We start from the raw sequence: 19227 nt of genomic DNA, 5'->3' as shown, positions 1-19227 counted from the left end.
CTTATTTTTTGAATGCATAGTCTCCTCTAGTTTGGGTTTCTATTTTATTTCTCTTACTTAATTCAGTCATTTTATAGGTTCATGACTTTTCCTTCAGCTGCTTCTTATCTCTGTTGTTAAGAATCATGGGTAACTGGAGGGTTGGCAATGTAGTCTGGAGAAACAGATTTAGCAGTCTGTATTTTCTCCTAAGGGACAATTTTAATATATTTTGTTTTTAGTATCTTATGCAAACTGAATAATTGATTTAAATGACCCGTCGTGTGCCAATTGCTTAATAGGCTGTTCAATGTGGTGCTATCACAATGAGTATGAAATGTCAAAAAAGTAATAACAATGAAGTTTAAGAGAAGTGAGTGCTTCATTCATGGCTGGGAAAAGTCTTGCCAATGAAAAGGGGCAGCTCCTGTTCCAGCTCCACTGAGGAGACGATGTTACTGGCTGTCTATGAGAAAACACTTGGGCTCGGTGTGGAAAGACTGATCACAAAAGCTAGATCATGATTCAATCTTTCGAAATGTTTGATGTTTTCATTAGGATGAGCTTAATATTAAAAAAAAAAAAAAGAAAAAAAATCAGGTATTTGGAATTTGAAAGCTTGATATTTGGAATTCTTCTTAGATGACCTATATGTCCAATTTTATAGTTTCACATAGCTGATTTATATTTGAGATGAATGGCCAAGAATAGCACAGCATGTAAAATACTTTAAAAATACATTTTAATTGTAACTTAAACAGGAATTAAGGTAACAAGTACTCTTTCTCTGTCATAACAACATTTGTTGGTGAAAAAAGGTATTACTTTGTTTGTTCTTATATAGCTCTTATCACAAGAGCTAACAGTCAATGAAACCTTACCTAGTGTGATTTTGTAATTTTTGTTTTAAATTCATATTGTATCATGAATGAATCCTTCAGAGTGAAACGTCTTGGTTTTAGGAAATACTTTGTAGGTTCACCTCATGCTGTGCATGAAAATGTAACAATTTAAAGGTAAAATTTTCATAAGCAGTCAAATCAGATGAGAGACAATTCCTAGGTGAAAGGAAAATGTGCTCCTAAATAATAAGTGCTTAATAAGTTACTTTCAAAAGTCACAAAGGATTCCAAACAAAACATGAAAAGGAAGTTTCTCTTACCCTGTACCAACGATCCAGGCATTTCCGAAGCGAGCAGGTTGTGGCACCCAGAGCCTCTTCAAGCAAAATCTCCTACCCTGACCTACCGATGGGAAATGGAGCTCTGAGAGGCCCTGATTTAGATCCTGGGTGTCAAATGCACCCTGTGGATCCAAAGGAGTAGAGCAGACTTTTTCCTTTTTTTTTTTCCCTCTGACTTAACTCCCTGTCACTTCCCAATATGGTCAAATACAGCACACAATGCTAGCAAATTGTCTTTGGTATTGTTAGATGTTTTTGACTGACTGTGGTTTATCAGCAAACAGGATTGTCCAAGAATGTCAGACTAGCATTATGGGAATGAGAAAACAAGTGGCATCAGCACGAAAGCTATGCCTCACACTAACGAGAAGCGTATGTACCGTGTTGAGACTAAACATGTCCAGTGTTATGGAATTCTGAAAATTAAATTATTTCAACTGTTTCCTGATCAGATCAGTGTTTGAAATAGCCCAAAAAATAGAGGTGTAGGAAAAAAAACACAGCCTGCTGGATGGAAACTCTTGGGGAGATGATTTTTCAGAGATACTAAGCATGAACACATCCTATGGAAATCCAAGAACTACTTGAATACTGAGTACTTGACTTATATAAGCCTTAAAATTACTGTTTTATCTTTAATTTGTTGTATGCATCACATCACATCTTTACCTTAAATGTGATACTTTTCTATTTTGTCCTGAGAAGGAAATGTAATTTGATCTACATTTTCTGCCTTATCCTATCCTGCTATTTTCTAATATTGTCATATTCACTGTTCTGTGCCAGTGCACATGCTCACAGTGCAATCAGTTTTCCCTTGCAATCAGAAAGGGGTCTAGAACTGTCATCTGGATTTAACGATCTCTGCATTGCCTTTAATAGGCAGTAACCCTTTTTTTCCCCAAAGACCTCTTATTAAGGCAATCACCTGGGTGTTTCAGGATGAAACACACAGTGGGCTTTTTGTTTCACAGTTTTACTTAGTCCTATTAAATTTCTAATTGCTACCTGGAATTAATATATTTGATGAATGTCAGCTGGTACTCTGCCCCTTTTCACTGGCCACAGGCAGCTCTAGCCTGTCCCATGCAGACCTCTATGGTACAGTAGCATCAGTTGTCATATCTGACGATACTGTTCATATGCTGTCTGTGGAAGGAAGGAGTAAGGGTGAGTTCAAAAGCATTTTGCAGGCATACGCTAATCGAGTGCTGAAAACTTTAAAAGGACAGTTTTTTATTTATGAAATTCTACATTGGCGTTTTATGAACAGCTCATACAATTTTCAGATTATACATTTCCATGTAATTTAAATGACCTGCTCTCAGCAGATGTTTGGTCTGCCAGCTATCTGTAAGACCATAGTGCATGTTTCCCATTGCCTTACTGATTTCCAGAGGCCTTTAATGGGGAGAAGGGAGTTTAGACCACTGGCAGTGATGGATTTACAAAAGGGTATGTTTGGCCCACTGATTTTCAGAAGTAGTAATGTCACCCAGTTTGAATGAGATGAATAAGTTAAAAAATAAATTATATCTAAATAAATACTTTTTTATTTTTTTGCTTTAATGATTTGATAAAGAGAACAATACTGATTACTTTTTGTAAAACTATGTTAAAAGAAAAGTGGTGGTATTTTATCTATAGGGAAGAGGCATAATAAAAATGAAAGGAACTGGCAGCAATATCAGTATTCTTTTGGGCCTCGATGTGCAGACGGTACAACAAGCTGAGATTTTGCCTGGTTAATACAAAACAAAGCCGGTTGTATTTAGCCTTGCTTTGCAGTGATCATGGACACATACAGGTTTACAGTGTCATATGCTGGCATGAGTGGTTTCTGTGTATTTTCTTCACTGTAAGAAGAAGAAAAAAGGTCTTAGGTTCAGTTCTAAAACTCTCCAGTCATCTCTGGTTTAGATTGTAACTCAAGTAGCAAGGTGACACTACAGCTATTTCAAAAACCACATGCTACTCATGAAAAAGTTATTAGAAAAAATGTGATATTTTTCTCAAAAAACAAGCTTTCCATGTTTCTAAATGAATCAAGATTAATGTTTTTTTTGCCCTTTTCAGAAGAATTTTCCAAATCAAACTTATTATTTATGGCAAGTTTTTAAGATTTAAAAATACTAGTTTTATGCTATCATATTTTGGAAGAGGAGTTTCTTCTTTTTTCTACTATTTTTGAAATTTCTTCTTTAAAAGTCCTCAAACATCCTCAGCTTCTGTGCTTTCAGAAATTTCCTGGTGGAAACAATTTTAAAGAAATGGTGTAGAAAAAAATTTCCCCGGATATTTATCTTCCCCTCACTTCCCCCACCCCACCCCCCGCCCCAGGTAGATTGCTGGGCAATAGTAAAGAGTGGAGAAGAGGAAAGAGAGGCAAGAATCCACCAAGACAAACAGACCAAATCCAAAGACTTCAGGAGGTAAATATACTTGAAGGTCTAGCTCCACAAGCACCTCCAGAAGGAATAATTATATTGCGACTCTGAGAATAAAGTCAGCAGACCTTGAAACATTGAGGCTGGGTTTTATCTCACCTAACTCAGGCTGCCTAGCAGTTAGGAGCCTGGTATGAGGAAATCATCTGGGTGATGGAAGGAGATGACAGACTAGTTTATTCCACCTGTATTATTAGCTGAAGTTATAGAATATTAACTAATTAATGTTTTTGTTTTGCCTAGTTAAGTTTCATACCAGCAACCATAGCTGAATCTCAACCTAATTGTTCATATTAAGTCCAACATTTATTTTTTGAATATACCATTACAGAGCAGATAAACAGCTATCTGTAACAAAATTGACAAGACAAATACAAAGTTAGTTAACCACTCCTAGATCCCCGGGAAGTTTGATATCATTCAATAAACAAGCAGTTTATTTTCAATAGATGGGCATGCAGTGGCTGTTGAAATCAAGTTAGTAACACTGCCCCATTTCTCAGGAGCGGAGTTACCAGTAGGAAAATGAGGATGAAGAGAAGGATGTCATGCCTTTACTCCACTCCAATTAATAGTGCCAAATGCTGCAAGCATACTGTAATATGGTCCATTAGTGGCTTTGCAGTTCCCTCTCTCCTGTTCAGCTCCAGAAACAGATGCATTTCAGCTCTATTCAAAAAGCAGGAATAATAATATTTGCAGAGCTGGGTGAAAGCTAGAATTTCACCAAAGGGAACATGAGACTTGCTGACTGTTGTGAGGGGAGAAATTTGTGAAAACGTTAGGACAGGTTGCGCAAAACTTTTAATGGGATTTCTACAAAACTTCAAGATACTTAACTTTACCCAAAGCGTACAATTTTTTTGCAGGTTTCAGGGTTTAGCTTTTCAAGTCTCAGGTTTGTAACTACAACATGCACACGCTTAAAAAGGAAAAAGTGCCCATAGCAAACACAACATTTGTCCTAGTAATGATCGCTTTGAAATTCTTAGTAATCGAATATATTTAGCTGCATAGCTAAATATTTTTATTTGAAAGATAGAAGAAGTATGTGTGGGGTTAAGAAGAGAGAAGGTAATTTGCCATGACCTATTTTCGTTACATTCCAATCAAAATTGCACCACTTAGCTGAATACTAAAAAAGGATGCCTGAAGCACACTTGCATTAAATCATCTGTTAATGTCGGGCCAAATTTGTCTTGTCTACTAGCTTGTAGGTGATGACAGCCCTCCGCAAAGGATACCTGTGTTCTGCACACTCGTCAGAAACTTTTATGTGCTAGGATAGCAAAAAAGGCCTGAAATATTGACAGTTGATGTGAAGAAAGACATCCAAAGACCTAAGATGAAGAACTAAGAAAACAGTTGGAAATGCACATCTTTGCTGCAACTAGATCTGAAGTTATGATAGTCTCTAATTCAGCCAAAACATTGATGTTTTAGCATAAGAGATTAATAGGATGAATTGTTCTTGAAGTAAAATGAAATATTTGCAAATTCAGTCATGGTGTGAAAGAAATGTAACTTCTCCAGATTTCATGGTATTGCAGCAAAATTTGGCTTCTGAGTAAGTATCACAACCAGTTAACTACTTGTCCCAGTTAACCACTTAATGAGTTAACTACTTTAATCTGAAAATCTAAATAAGATAAAGCTTTCCCACGGCCATTCTAATATGTTTTGATTTCCGTCTGGAACAAAACACCAAAGACTCTTTTATTTCTTCAGTTTATTTTAATCCTTCTGGTGTCTCCTTCATCTAGTTTTGGTTCTGTGGCTCCTGTGGACTCCAGTAGGTAGGTCCGGAGTACAATGCAGCTTAGAAATGGATTCAAAGTTCCTGATTTAGTAAAACACGCAAGCATGTATATAGAAGCCACAAAGGTCTAGTTTGCAAATGTGCCTTGTAACAGGGCTGCTTTCAGCACAGCATTTTGGCAGCAGGCGCCTTCCCACCTTGCCCCATCTCCTCTCTCCGTCTCCAATACCCTGTCAAGTGGACAGAGCTGAGGTTTCAGAGTGAAAAGCTTTGCCTGCATGGGAAACCTGGTTGTCATGGGCAGCAGCCATGAGCTGCTGAGTGAAATACACTCAAACCAGGGGCTTGACAGGTCTGTCACTGCCGTGGCATGGTGCGCATTTACAGTTTAGCGCTGTTGCTCTAGCGCTCCATGTGCCAAATGAAGTCGTTAGCAGATTTGAGATCTATCAACCATCTGTGCCTGGTGTCTTTTCATCCTCGAGTGCGAAAGAGCTATCGGCACAGAGCCATAGTGGGATGTAGTGGTGCTAGAAGGCCTCTGGGGTATGTCTTGGTCATTTGAGCTAGTGTGCCCCTCACACAGCATTTACTGCCCACCCCTTCCTCCTGGATAATGAGGTCTCTTGAGAAGTCTGTTAACATGAGAACTGGTTACAGCATTTTTTGTGAAATATTTGCCAATAACCAGGAATACCCAGCGAGATTTGGTGTGGATGAGAAACTTAATAATCTATGAAGGCTTTTTTTATATCTTAAATTTACATTACATTAGGTTCATAAATTAGGGAAAAAAGTGTTGGTTATGGCTTTCTTCCTGGTGGTGGGTGAGAATACACTATTTACAGACATGGCTGGAGTCATTGTATATCAAAGCTGAAAATTATATTTGACCCTATCAGTGCAATATGCCCTTTGGTAGTCCTTCTTGTGAGGGATTCTTACAGGTTATAAAAGCTGCCTCACTCTGTTGCAGTAACGTACAGGAAAGCGTGGAGACAAAATGATTGATTACTAGTCCTGGTATTTGTAACTTGATCTGTGCAGAGTGAGCCAATAATAATTTGATTTCTTTCCCTTTCTCCCTTATTGACATTTTTCATTGTCTTAGTGTCCGAAATTCCAAATATGGAATGTCCTGCTATCAGGTCTGAGTCGGTTTTATTCCACCCATATGCAAATCCATAGTATAAAGCAGTATGAATGAGTTCTGAACTGAAAGAAAATTCAACTTGGTATTTTGCCAAACTGAAGCCTTCATACCCTGTCAAATGCAGACAACAAAATAAATCTTCATGGCTGTCCACTAGACCATGGGTCTGGCACAGACAGGGATTGCTCAGACAGTAGCTCCAGACATCTTGAGAACAGAGACCTCTTTACGGGGTAAATTTACAGAGTTTTCATATGTCACTCAGGAAATAAATTTTAACAGATTGCAGTAATTTTTGTTTGCTGACAAGGTATGCCCGAGAAGAGTGGTCGGTCAGTAAAGCTGGTTTACTCTCTGTGTGTTTACCAGTCTGGGAAAGATTATATCTACTACTTTGGTCACCTTACTGGGTAGGGGATACCTCTCTAAAACATGTTCACTCTCTCAAAAGAACAGATATTTTTATTTAATTCAATCAGTTTATGTAGTATTGTTTGTTGTTTGAAATAGCAGTTCCTTTGAAATAAACTTGTGGGATTTATTGCCATGGAGCCAACTCCAACACTGAGAACTGATTCTTTAAATTGTTAGTGAACTGTATGGTCAATCAGGCTATGACAGTAAGCCTTGAGAGCTCTACAATACTCTGAAATTTTGCATTGTGGACATTTGAAAAGTCTGTGACTCTCCCCTGCGTATTTTCCCTTGGTTCTCATGCTGGGAGATATGTTATTTCAGAAATTTTAGAAATGACAAAGAATTTGACTTTGCAACTTTGAAATATGTGGGCATTTTTTCTTATTTGTGGGTATTCCAAACTCAGTGTGTACTCTGTTCTGTCTCTGTATGTGGATATGCGGTTTTAGTACTGTGCAGCTGGACAGAGAGGAATTTTTAGAGGAATCAGAAGGGACAAGCACAAATTAAATACTTGAGATAAATGATTCTGCAGGAGTTAAAATGACAAGGGCCATGCCTTTGTAAGGAAAAACACATTTCTTGAAGTGCCAGATTGCTGAAAATTGCTTATTCTTTATTTTAAACTCTGGGATTACACAGAATCAGAACCTGATTGTAGTATAAGGAATAAGGTGGATCAGTTAAGGCAGAAAATGTCAATGCAAGGTGACCATGAAACCGGGAGGAAATACTGTGATGTATGAGAAAGATGTTGTTTGGTTTGCCTTGGTTTTTTTTTTCTTCCCTAGAAATGGAGTTAGTTAACTTCCAGTCTCAGTAGGTTTTGATCCATAAACAATTGCCTCAGGAACAAGAAGCTTACCTGTGCTTTCCTGCAGCACTGTTAGGTATTCCACATTTAGCTGTTATCTGAGCTACACATAAAAGTCTGTGAATCCTGGGAAGCTAGGAAAATGGCTTTTTTTTCAGGTATTCTGTGAAAGAAATGCCTTCCTCCTGTTTCTTGGGAGGTGTGGTCTACAAAATCAACTCTTGTGGTGGACTTTGGGATTGAAATCTAAGAACTGCCCTTGGTAGGACTGATCTTTAGCTTGGAGATTTACAACCTCTTAAAAGTTTACATAAATAGAAATGTAGAGGAGTTTCAGTAGATTTTTAGAGACTTTGTAACAAATCTAAAAGAAAACAGACAACAAACTTCATCCTCAGTTGACAGACTGGAGATTTCATAGCTGATGTCTGTTACCAGCTGCTAACTGTCCATAAAGGTTTGTCATTATACCAGAATTTCTCACACTGTACATGATGAGATCTTCCTCCCACCACCACCATCTCAATTCCTCTCTCTCCACCTGCTTAGGACAGAAAGAAACCACAACAAAGGTTACTCTCTGTAGTACACTTTATATGTTTTTTTCATACCGATGTCTAAAAGCGGGGAAAGATTGTCTCCTAGGAGGTTAATCAAACTTCAGAGCACCTGAAACTTCTTATGCCTCTGATAGGAGAGTGAGCAAAACCACGTAGCTCAAAATTCACAGGGCCCGCTAGACTCCTGCCTCTGTTTACCTACTTAAATGCCTTTTTAGATCTGGCCCTGTGTACTTTGTATTCCCAGTCTCGTATCTGAAACTGCAAATAATTAGAATTTAGATGGTATTTCACTACCTCACTGGGATATTGTGATACCACTGCATACTGTGAAAAAGTCTAAACCGGAGATGTTAAAAAGTGGCTCACGGCAAACTACTCTTGAAAGATGCTCTTGATGTCTGAATCTCAGAGCATCCATTCATCTCACATTTTTCTTCTTATATATCCTGGTATAAAAAGCTAATGCATCTTTATGAAAAGGAAGAAGTAGAGCTATTGTGACTTCTGTGTGTAAAACTTTTCACAGAACAGAATACATACCTTTAATGGAAAGTGATGGAACAGTCTCTGTAACTCTACAGTGCTCAAAATTCAATATTGTTAATATAAACAGGTTTATGGTAATAATAGGAGATTTACAAGGAAGAGGGATTAATTTAGTTCTAAGAGATGTTTGACCTCTGCTACTTTGTAAATCCGTTAGAGAGAGCTAAGGTCCCCATAAGCTCACTTTCTTTCTCTTCGACCTGGAAGGCATTATTTTTTCAATACATACCAGAAGCAAGTAAATATTTTTAGAACCAGGATAACTACCACTTTAAATGGACTAATCTTTGCTCAGAAGTTGTCTGATACTTTATATCCAATGCCAGCAGGAAAGAAATAATTAAGACGTATGCTTCTGGTAATTGATAAGGAACATTTGAATGGGTTACATAAATAATAGACTAATCAAACTATTGTCTAACCATTTAAAAAAACACACGCCCTACTGCATGTACATTTATTTAAATTAACGCTGCTGTCAGAATTTATGAGGAATTTTGAAAGAGGATTTCATTTTCATCTTATGGTTAATGCTCTCATAAATAATAATTTGTCAATTTATAGGATAAGAGATACTATTAAACTTTTCAGTGTACCTCTTTAAAATAGAGGTGTGCATTTACTGTTCTGGGTAATTACTCTTTGGATAAAACTGCAACTTTCAAATCTCATTTTCACGTCTGCCAAGTTCTGCTGTAACTCATTTTCTGTTCTAACAAGAATTAATGACATTAGTAATCTAATGTTATGCAGAAGAGACCTGGGACTTTTGTTGTATATGCAGTATCATGCAATGTTTTTCTACATAAAATATTTTATTAGTATGTTATTGATAACCGACCAACAGATTTTCTAAAAAGTGAAAAAAAATACAAAACCAGCTGTTCAAAAAAAAAAATCAGATACTTAAAAAATACATTAGGAATTGGGTTCTGGTTCTTGTTTAAGCCCATGAAAATGAGACTTGATAATAATTTACAAAGTGCTGATCTATCTTGTAGATGAACACCAAGAAACTTCAGTCTGATAGTTTGGGATAGGGCTATATCTACTAGCAAGCAACATCCATTCTTCCCCACTCTTTTCTGAAACCACTTTAGCTTTATATGATTGTATGAGGGAAGAATACACTACCCAGCTGCATATTTGAGATTAAATGAGAGGTGGTATTTCTCTTGAATGGCAATTTGAACATGCTTTTTGTGGGATTTTTAACATACAAACCAAAATACCCATACCGTGAAGGACAACACTATTACACAGTCTTTGTATTTATTTATGCCCATATCAGGTTGCCGCAGTCAAGGCTGCTATATGCTTCAAAACTGTCCCATATAGATTTTTTGGGCTCCACTGGTACTCGTTAAAAGGTGCTGTGACAGCCTGACATCAGCAGAGTCCCTGCATGGAAACAGCCACTCTTTTCAACAGCAGTCACTGTCATCTGCTGTGTTGTCTCTGGGCTGAGCTTCTCAGGCTCTGTGTAAGGTGGCTTTTTTTTACCCTCTTGACAGGAAAGTAGGGCCTCTGCATGTGTTTAACCCCACATTTTTGCAGGATGCTAATATTTCTGCTTTTAATTGAATGTAGTTTTACAGGAGACTGTGTCCCAGATGTGATTGCTCTAAAATGAAAGAGCACCAGTGTTGGGCTTAAATGTTTCCCATCCAATTACCAATTGCCCCTTCATTTTATTTTGAAAGTTTTTTTCACTTGAGTGTGGAGTTTCCAAATGATTCTGGTAATCCTGGATTTTTTCCCTTGTTTTCACAGGTGACCTGTAACTGTTTCACCATCAGTAACGGCGAGATGCAGGATGTTGGCGTTGGCCTGTATCCCAGGTACTGTGGATGCTTTCATTCACAGGAAAAACTTATGTTATTTCTTTTTTCCTTTTTTTCCAAGGTAGCTGTAAGGACCATCAAAGCAACAGGTAACATGTCCAAATGAGAAACTGGGAAATGCAAATAAATTAAGGAAGAATAAAAAATACCATCAAGTTGAAAACATTCTTAAGAGTCCTGACTACAGAGTTAAAACAGTTTAAATAGGATACATCTTTATATTTTATTTTCACGGAGGAGGTAGTCTTTTCCACGAATAAATGCTGGCATCAAAAATGTGTGACTGGGACTAGTAAAAGGAACCTGTTCTGTGTTGCTTTAGAATAGAGATATTTTGCAGCCAAGAGCCTTCTGAACTGGCAATTAAAAGAAAAAGGTTGAGCACATTTATTAGCAAATTACCATAACTAAGAAACCAGTAAGGTGAGAAGATAAGCCCCTTGAGAGGTGGATGTTAATATTTGAATTATTTCTATTATGTAAGAAGTATGTACCATGGAAGGTTGTGCCTTCACAGAATTAGTTACCTGTAATTGTTAATGTGGAAAATTAATATGTGTAGTTTAAAATTATGTTTTACCATCTCAATGTTTTGTTCATGCACTGTTGAACGCCGTTGCCAATACCTCAGCGGGCCTGTCACTGTTGTTTCTTTTTCTACTAATGTCTCACATGTAAGAAATGAAATGGTGACTCTCTCCCAGTGTAGATTACTGGGTTCATGTGAAGGTTAATCACAGATGTTTTATGAGGCCAGAAGGGATACCAAAAGAGTCAGGCTCCTGTTGATAGCTCCTTTAAAAGTCAAGAACTGAATAAACATGGTTTGTTGCAGGCCTCTCACCATCCGCAACATCCTTTATTTTGCCAACAGTTGGGATTTTGAGTTACTGAATCAGGCAGACAAGGAAAGCAAATACAGGCAGCCAGGAGCTGGATAAGCCAAAAATTCTTCCAGCCTGATGATGCCAGAATTGTCCTTGCAATGGGTCATTCCCACAGGAGAAGAACCATCAGCCCCATATCTACTATGGGACTGATGTTGGCCTGGCAAAGTCAGTTGTTTCTCAGCTAATGAAACATGGGACTCACAAGTATGTAGTGGCTGTTGTTGATGTTGTTCTTAACAGTCTCCTTCAAAAAATGAGAAAGGGGCATGTCTGTGCCAGGAGATTCACCAAAGTGTGTTTCTCTTGGGGGTGGCTGCAACTCAGCTGTCACATGCCACAAGAACAGAGGCTGAACCAAAATATAAGTAAAACAGAGGCAATGGCTGTATCTCTTCTTTCAACTCTGCACACCAAGTACTTTGATTTTGGGACATAGCATACTCCATTTTCTACCTGCTATGACATACAGGTTGATTCCTGACCCCTTTGTGCTCCGGTTCCACTGACGGTCAGGGTAACTGAGAAGGTTAGTGCCCTGAAACTGAGCAGAAGCAGCAGAAATATAACACGGTCCCAAGGTACTGACCTTTTGCTCTGACCTGTCCAGGCTGCCTTGTTTCCCGCTTGCCTGCTTTGCCCTCTCCCCCGAGGCAGGGCTCTCGGAGAGTCACTGGGAGGCCATCGCCATCCTCCCGTCCCAAGTACTGAGTACACAGAAGGCAGAAACACATGAAGTGATCCAGGCATAGCTCCTATTAGCAATGAATATAAATCTTCTAAGCATTAATTTTCCTCACCTAACCAAGAGGAGCTGATTTACCAGGAATTTTATTTGTTTTGTAACTCAATTGCTTGATATTAAAGATGTAATCGTGTTAGCTACTTTTAAATGATTAAAGGGGAATGACAACGGAGGCTCTGTAAAGTTCTTTCTCTCCCTTTCTCCTCCTCTACCACCCCTCACAGTATGTCTTTACTGAACCACAGCTGTGACCCAAACTGTGTGATCGTTTTTGAAGGATACCAGCTTTTACTTCGCTCCGTCCGAGAGATCCAGATTGGTGAAGAGGTAATTAACTTGTCCTCCCTTCCATCACAGACACCTGCAACAATGACATCTCCCTAAATAAATTCCAGACTGCAGGGCCACCAGCTTAATATTTTGATGATATATTGATGCCACTTTCTAGCACATAGCTATCAGGGGAAAATGATAAATAGAATCATCTCTTCACACTGCCTGGGCCCCATAATCATTACTTCTCATAAATCACTAGCAGTCTTGATAAATTCTTGTTCCTCCTTTCCTGCTCTAGGCACTTCATTTTGTTTGTATTTGAATGTCTTTACCCTCATGGAAACACTTACGATATTTCTGGGTGGAACGCAGTGTTCACTAAGTTGTTGCAACAATAAGCATTTGTCAGTCTGCAACCATACTGTTGTAGTAAACCTTTCATTGACAGTGAAAGTAACAAGACAAGGGTTTTTTTCTTGCCCATTTCACTAGAAAAGACTTCAAAATATCCCTTTCAAGATATTTCTGATTTGATCTCAGGTATTCTCAGCTTTGTTTTTATGACAGCATTTGTATTACTTTGAAAATCATTTGTGGCTAGGTAAGCATTTCAAAGTAAATGTCTTCTGCAGCAATGCAATATTGAATTTGCTTAGTAAGGCCTGCAAAGACGTGTGTATGTATGTAACTTTACATGCAACAATGACCTGTGCAGTCCTAGCTGTTGATCATTTCAAAGTCATGACTTAATGTAAATACGCTTCATGGCTATGCTTCAAACTCTGGGAAGATCAAGGGCATATGTATTCTGATTTAGAAGTAATATCTTTTTTCCTCCCTATGAAGGGTTTTCTAAGAGGCCTTTCTAAGAATGTCTAAGATAGTAGGCCACAAAAATAAGTAAATGGCAAGGTATTTTTTTCTAGCCAAAATACTGTGCAGAACCAACAGGATTTCTTTTGCGTACTTACCTTTTAGCCAAGAGAAATCTTTTAGGATGCAACATACTTTTGTGGATCTACGAAGTGTAGACATGTTTTGGTCTGGCATTCTTGTTCAAGCCAAATTGCAGACACTTTTGTTCCATTGTATCCATATACCATATTTTTCCTCTTGGCTTCCCAGTTCACCAAGATGGGTTGTTTATTTAAAAATACAGTAGATTTTAATGTCTTCCCAGGATCCATTTGGGTTAATTATTAGAGTTCTAAATTCTGAAGCTGTCTTACTGTTACGTACATGGATATATTTTTCTAGGTAAGTTTCATAATGCAATTCTTTGTAACAAGCTGTTTTACAGAGTGGGAGAGGCCCTCAGGTGGCCCTGGCTGGTTCTGGAGAGAGCAGTGAAGCAGAATTCTCTCCCAGGCATGACCACCATGCAGACTGTGCTGCGGCTGTGAAGCTATGACCCAAATTTTAGACTTGGTTCTAGTGGTCCGTAAACCACACAAGTCTCTAGCTTAAAATCAGTAGTGAAACAGAGAAGGTGTAAGTTACAAATCATTTGTAAGGCAATCAGAAAATAAATATAACTTGAAAAGCAGGGCAGCTAAGACCAGTTTGTTTGCAGTGACTTTGGCAGTTGTGTGAACACAGGCATTAAAATGACCGCACCTTATGCGGGCATATTATATTTTCTAAAAACTTTGCTTCCAATGAAGCAGCAAAAAAGTCAGAATTTTCTAAAGAGCTCACGTTCTGGTGTCTTTGTTACAACTATTGCTTCTGGTTTTGGTACTGAAAGGAAAACTTGCCTTAAGGAATATGTAAGATTTTATATATATGTGTATACACTGCGTTAAAGCAGGTGCTCTGTTCACTTACCTGGAAATAAAAGTCTCCATCTAAAGTACATGCTTCTTTGTATAAGGATGTGTCTAAGGAATAAAATGGACATAAATGAGAAAGTAAAGATACAAAGTTAATATTAGTTTAGATAAGTTATGGGAAGAGGAAGGAGAAGAAAATTATTATGAGGATATGTACAAGTCAGCAGTTTAATATTACTTTCAACACCCAATTACTTTTCCTCTTACACAACAGCTACTGCTTTTCATTTTGTGTTCTGCGTGGTAGCTTTGGTACCACTTCTTTCCACACTGCCTTACTGCTTGCCTGCAGCAGGGTGAGCTCAGTTTTCTTAATAGCCATGCATTGAATTTACACACCTATTACATTAAACTATATTGCCTGTTATGAACTGAGTTTTCACTTACATTACTGAGATCACCATCTGAGCTAATGGGAGAGAAAATACATGTTAGGGAGAAATCTGATTGGGTTTTCTGAATAGAGTGCTCTTAGGTGGTAGAATGAACATTGTTTCAAGTCATGAGGCAACAAGAAAACTTCAATAATTACAAGCGGCAGAAAACTTGCCTTAGCCTGTTCAAACTTACACTAGATTTAGACAGAATGAAATCCCCTATGTCATAATTAACAGAAAGCAAATAAGCACTAAGATTTATTAGAAATGAGAAGCTAAGTAGCAAGTCAAGCTCAGATTAGTAGGAGAAGACTATGGCTTTACTGCCCATACAGGAGCAAACTCGAGAGGGCTTCTGGACCCTTGACAGGAAAGTATCAACGGCTGCAACAGGACGCGTTCATGACACCAGTGAGCAGTAAAAACATTTTTGCACATTTGCAGTGCATTCTGTCAGAGGACATTACAACAATTTACTACTGTTAAGGAGTTGTTGACCACCTGTAATCACAGGGAAAACAGAGACATGGGGAGTTGAGGTGACTGGCCATTATGGTCAGCTCACAATTCTATAAAGAGAGAGGTACCAGTGGACCTGATTTTGGTTGTAAACAAGAGGAAGAGGTCTTATTACATTGGATGTAGCTGCTGCAGTGTGATGCAGATTTTTGAGGAATAACATTTGTGCCCCAACCACACTTCAGAGTGCTCATGCCGTGCACAGTAATTATATTTATCGAGTCAGTGGTAAAAAGCATACAAGATTATGAGAACCTCAAAAAGTTTTTATGTTCCGATAGAAGTTGTTTCAGTCTCATGTCTAGGCAGATTTTGTTGGCTTTGCATGTTTATTACAGACAGGAATGTGGCATTTAGTGGTTTTTAATTGAATTTTGATTTGGGCTTTGAAATTTTTTTAAATCCTAAGGCCAAAATGTATCACAGGCAGTAGAAAATTAGGACTCCTGAGACAGAAAATGTTTGCCCGAATCCTTATAGAATGAACGTGCTAAATTTGGTGGTGCTCTATATTTGGAAAACTAATCACTCCTAAAATCATACGCAAAAATTCTAGCCATCTGGGCCTTTTTTTGTGGCAAAGACAGTGTTGCCAGTCCTGAAGCACTAAGAAATCATGAGTCATGAATGTTACTGTTTTGTAGGCATTGAAAGAAGGGATTTATGTATAATTGCATGGTTTCCCAAGTTGAAGCTTTAAGAAAACAAAGTGTATTGCAGGAATCATAATAAAATACTGCGTTGGAAAGATGGAGAAGTGTCTGGTCTTGAAATTTTCCTGCAGAAACTGAAAGTTCAGATTTATTTTTAGGTATATTATTTGGGTTTTATTCTAATGTGGTGCTATGGAATTACATACTCTTTGAGGGCAGAAAATTACCATTTTAAACAAAAACACACTACATTGCCATTGGCTTTTGCCAGTGAATACTTTAGTTGATGTTCAAAATAACAGCTTTGATTTCTATCATTATGTAGCTTACTTGTCTGTTTAAATGACATTTATAATCCTCATTAAATGTAGAATTTTTAAAGTGAGAATTTGGTTCTCATAGGAAACTTCCTTCAAGCTTGGTATCTTTTTTTCCTTCCCCATCCTTTCTCTGACTCTGTTATAATTCATATAAGGCAGCATGGGTCTATGCTAATACTCCAAATTCTAGTGCTTGATCAGCTGGTAATGGTCACTAAATTTTAAGTGTTTTCTGTCCTGAAACTGGCATAAAGGGAATGAAACAGCTGGGGAGCAGAGGAGAGGGCAAAAGAAGTGAAAGGAAGACAAGGCTTGGGAGCAACTAGTAATCTCCATGCATAGCTTGGGGGTTGAGGTGGCTGAAAAGGATCTCCTAACACTCTGTAGACTCTGTTCTGTACCAGGTTTTTAAGCGTAATTGAATCTAACAGCAGGAAGAAAGAAATAATAGATTTTTGTGGGGATTTTGTTCTATATGTCCCTACTTTAGACTACAGGACTTTCTGAGATTTGCTTCCAGCAGCTCAAACTAATTATAACACCTTTTTTGCTCTTCAAGAAAACGTTAGTTGTGGTGCTGACTATCACAGCTTTTGTAACTATAGGTGATGTTATTTTGACAGTATATAAAGATTTCCTTTTCTTGCACTTATTTCTTTGCAAAAATGAAATTTAAATATTGCAAAGAAAGGGAAGATATGGGGAAGGATTAAAATAAAGCAAAAATTATATACCTAGAGATCACCAGGGCTGCTTCAATGATAAGGTAGCTTATCAGCTAATTTACTTTCTCAAAAAGACAAGCAGCCTGCTCTGAAGAGATCTTCATCATTTCCCTACCCTTAAGTAACATTCTAAACAGCATCAAGATGTGTGCTATAATTTCTGTTGACTTTTTGTTAATTACTGTGTCTACTTAGTGTTTTGCAGGCAGACATGAGCTCGTTTTACCGATTCTCCAGTCAGAAGTTGTGTAGCTGTGGTTAGATCAGTGCATAGCTCAAATCAGTTAGTCCAGCCGAGAGACAGGATGTATTCACTGAGGTCCAGGTCTGCTGCGAAATGAGTGCATGGCTTCTCATCAACCTCAGAGTTCAGTTAGACCACATTTGTGTCTTTCTGCAGAAAGTCACAGAACAGACCATACTCCTACAGAGCAACTAATTTTTAAAATTAATACTAAGTACAGATCAGCATTTCAGATGACCAGCAATGAAATCTATCTTCCTAACAGATTTCAACCAAGACATGTAATATTTCTGTTATCGTAATCGTATGAGAAGTTTCATACCTCTGTATGTTTGACACATAACATTTTGTCACATTTTTTAAAATCAAATTTTTCCTTGAGTTAGAAGGCATTTTGATCCTATATGCTAAAACAGAAAGAGCACAGACTGTTCATCGCTTATATAACTCAGTCTTGGGAACAGATTTTTGTACACAACCTTCTCTAAGACCCATGATAGCAAAACCAAGAGAACTCACTTTTTTTCCCCTGCCATTTGCATTAAAATAATTGATTTTAAGTTTCTACAGAGTCCTCTGTCTAGAAATTTTGTTACAAAAAAAGTAAATTGAGTCCACTGCAGTGTGACAGTACTGGAAAATTGTGTCCATCTCATTTGGCAGATGAGGAACATGAGAAACTAACCACTATAACCATGGTTAAAGAATTGCTGTGTCAAAGCAAGAAGCAGGGCTCCGACAGTGCTACATTTCTAAGGAGAAAGTCTGGAGAGTCAAGAAGTCTCACGGCTGCTAAATAATTCCCTGCCTTCATAAATGTTATTTATTATATATTCTCCAGTTCAGGGGAAAAGATTTACCGCATTCTTTATAAGCGATGCAATAAAGAGGCAAGCTTTGGTCAGCTGAAATAATGTTTTAATTAATACCATATATCCCACATGAAAATACCATTAAGGCAGCCTTTGATAAATGGGCATATTTCCTAAATGTGTGCAAGTTAACTGAGACTTGCGTCTAATGAAGGGATCCAAAATGAAAACAAGTGTAGGAGAGAGACTTGAATACAGAATTTTTATGTTTAAACGATTAAATGATTAGTATAGACTTAGTCACCATTAGGTTGGTCATGTTTCTAAATATTCTAATTACATTTTCCCACTCAGTCTGCCAGCTACAAACATTTTTTCACTTACGGATTTCTGCTGGCGGGACTGGGAATTTGGACTTGGACCTCTGACAGGAAGAGAAACGCTAAGATGTTAAAATGGTAACAGGAGGTATCAGTGTGACGAAGCCTCTTGTCCTCCTCCTTCTGCCCAGTCATATGCTCTAATCCAGAGCAGGTTGTTACGTGACTGTTCACATCCACAACTGTTTGGTAACCTGTGAAAAAGAAATTACTGGTTTCAAACTTGTTCTTACTTCCAAGGTCTCTGCAGCATGAATGCAAAAGAAGAAAAAAAAAAAAGGCAAAAATGAAAAGAAAGAGATGAAGCCTGGTGAAACCTGTAGGCTGAAGATACATAAAGCATGTTTAATTGCCCAGGGAGGTTGTGGAGGCTCCTTCTCTGGAGATATTCAAGACCCGCCTGGACAAGGTCCTCTGCAGCCTACTGTAGGTGACCCTGCTTCGGCAGGGGGGTTGGACTAGATGACCCACAGAGGTCCCTTCCAACCCCTACCATTCTGTGATTCTGTGATGTTGGCTATGGGTCTGATTTGCAGTATTAGAACTGAACCCTGACTAATGATGGATTCAACAGTAATAACAGGGTTTAAACCTTTATCTTAATTATTTTGGCAAAGAATAGATTCACATAAATGATTTTCTCAGAAGACTCCTACTGTCTTGCACTGTGCCTGTAATTGGTTAAATCCCTTTTAATGCTGGATGCCACCTGAACCTAAAGCCCAGCAAGACCAGTGATATTTGTGCAGAAG

General features: G+C 38.0%; 1 protein-coding gene across 5 annotated transcripts in view; it reads left to right on the top strand.

The window, feature by feature from the left end:
* The window catches only part of SMYD3 (SET and MYND domain containing 3), a 426029-nt gene that overhangs the window by 329011 nt on the left and 77791 nt on the right, over positions 1 to 19227 (top strand). For 4 of the 5 annotated variants that reach the window (XM_075412652.1, XM_075412656.1, XM_075412655.1 and 1 more), the window contains 2 exons: positions 10635 to 10702; positions 12562 to 12664. In XM_075412652.1, coding sequence (XP_075268767.1) covers positions 10635 to 10702; positions 12562 to 12664 — 171 coding nt within the window. The remainder of the gene's footprint in view (positions 1 to 10634; positions 10703 to 12561; positions 12665 to 19227) is intronic. The other variant, XM_075412653.1, reaches the window with a different exon arrangement.

The sequence above is a fragment of the Opisthocomus hoazin genome, chromosome 2 (assembly GCF_030867145.1).
Source record: "Opisthocomus hoazin isolate bOpiHoa1 chromosome 2, bOpiHoa1.hap1, whole genome shotgun sequence".
NCBI lineage: Eukaryota > Metazoa > Chordata > Aves > Opisthocomiformes > Opisthocomidae > Opisthocomus > Opisthocomus hoazin.
Note: the sequence above shows the minus strand (reverse complement) of the source record. Positions and strands in the feature narration are given on the sequence as shown.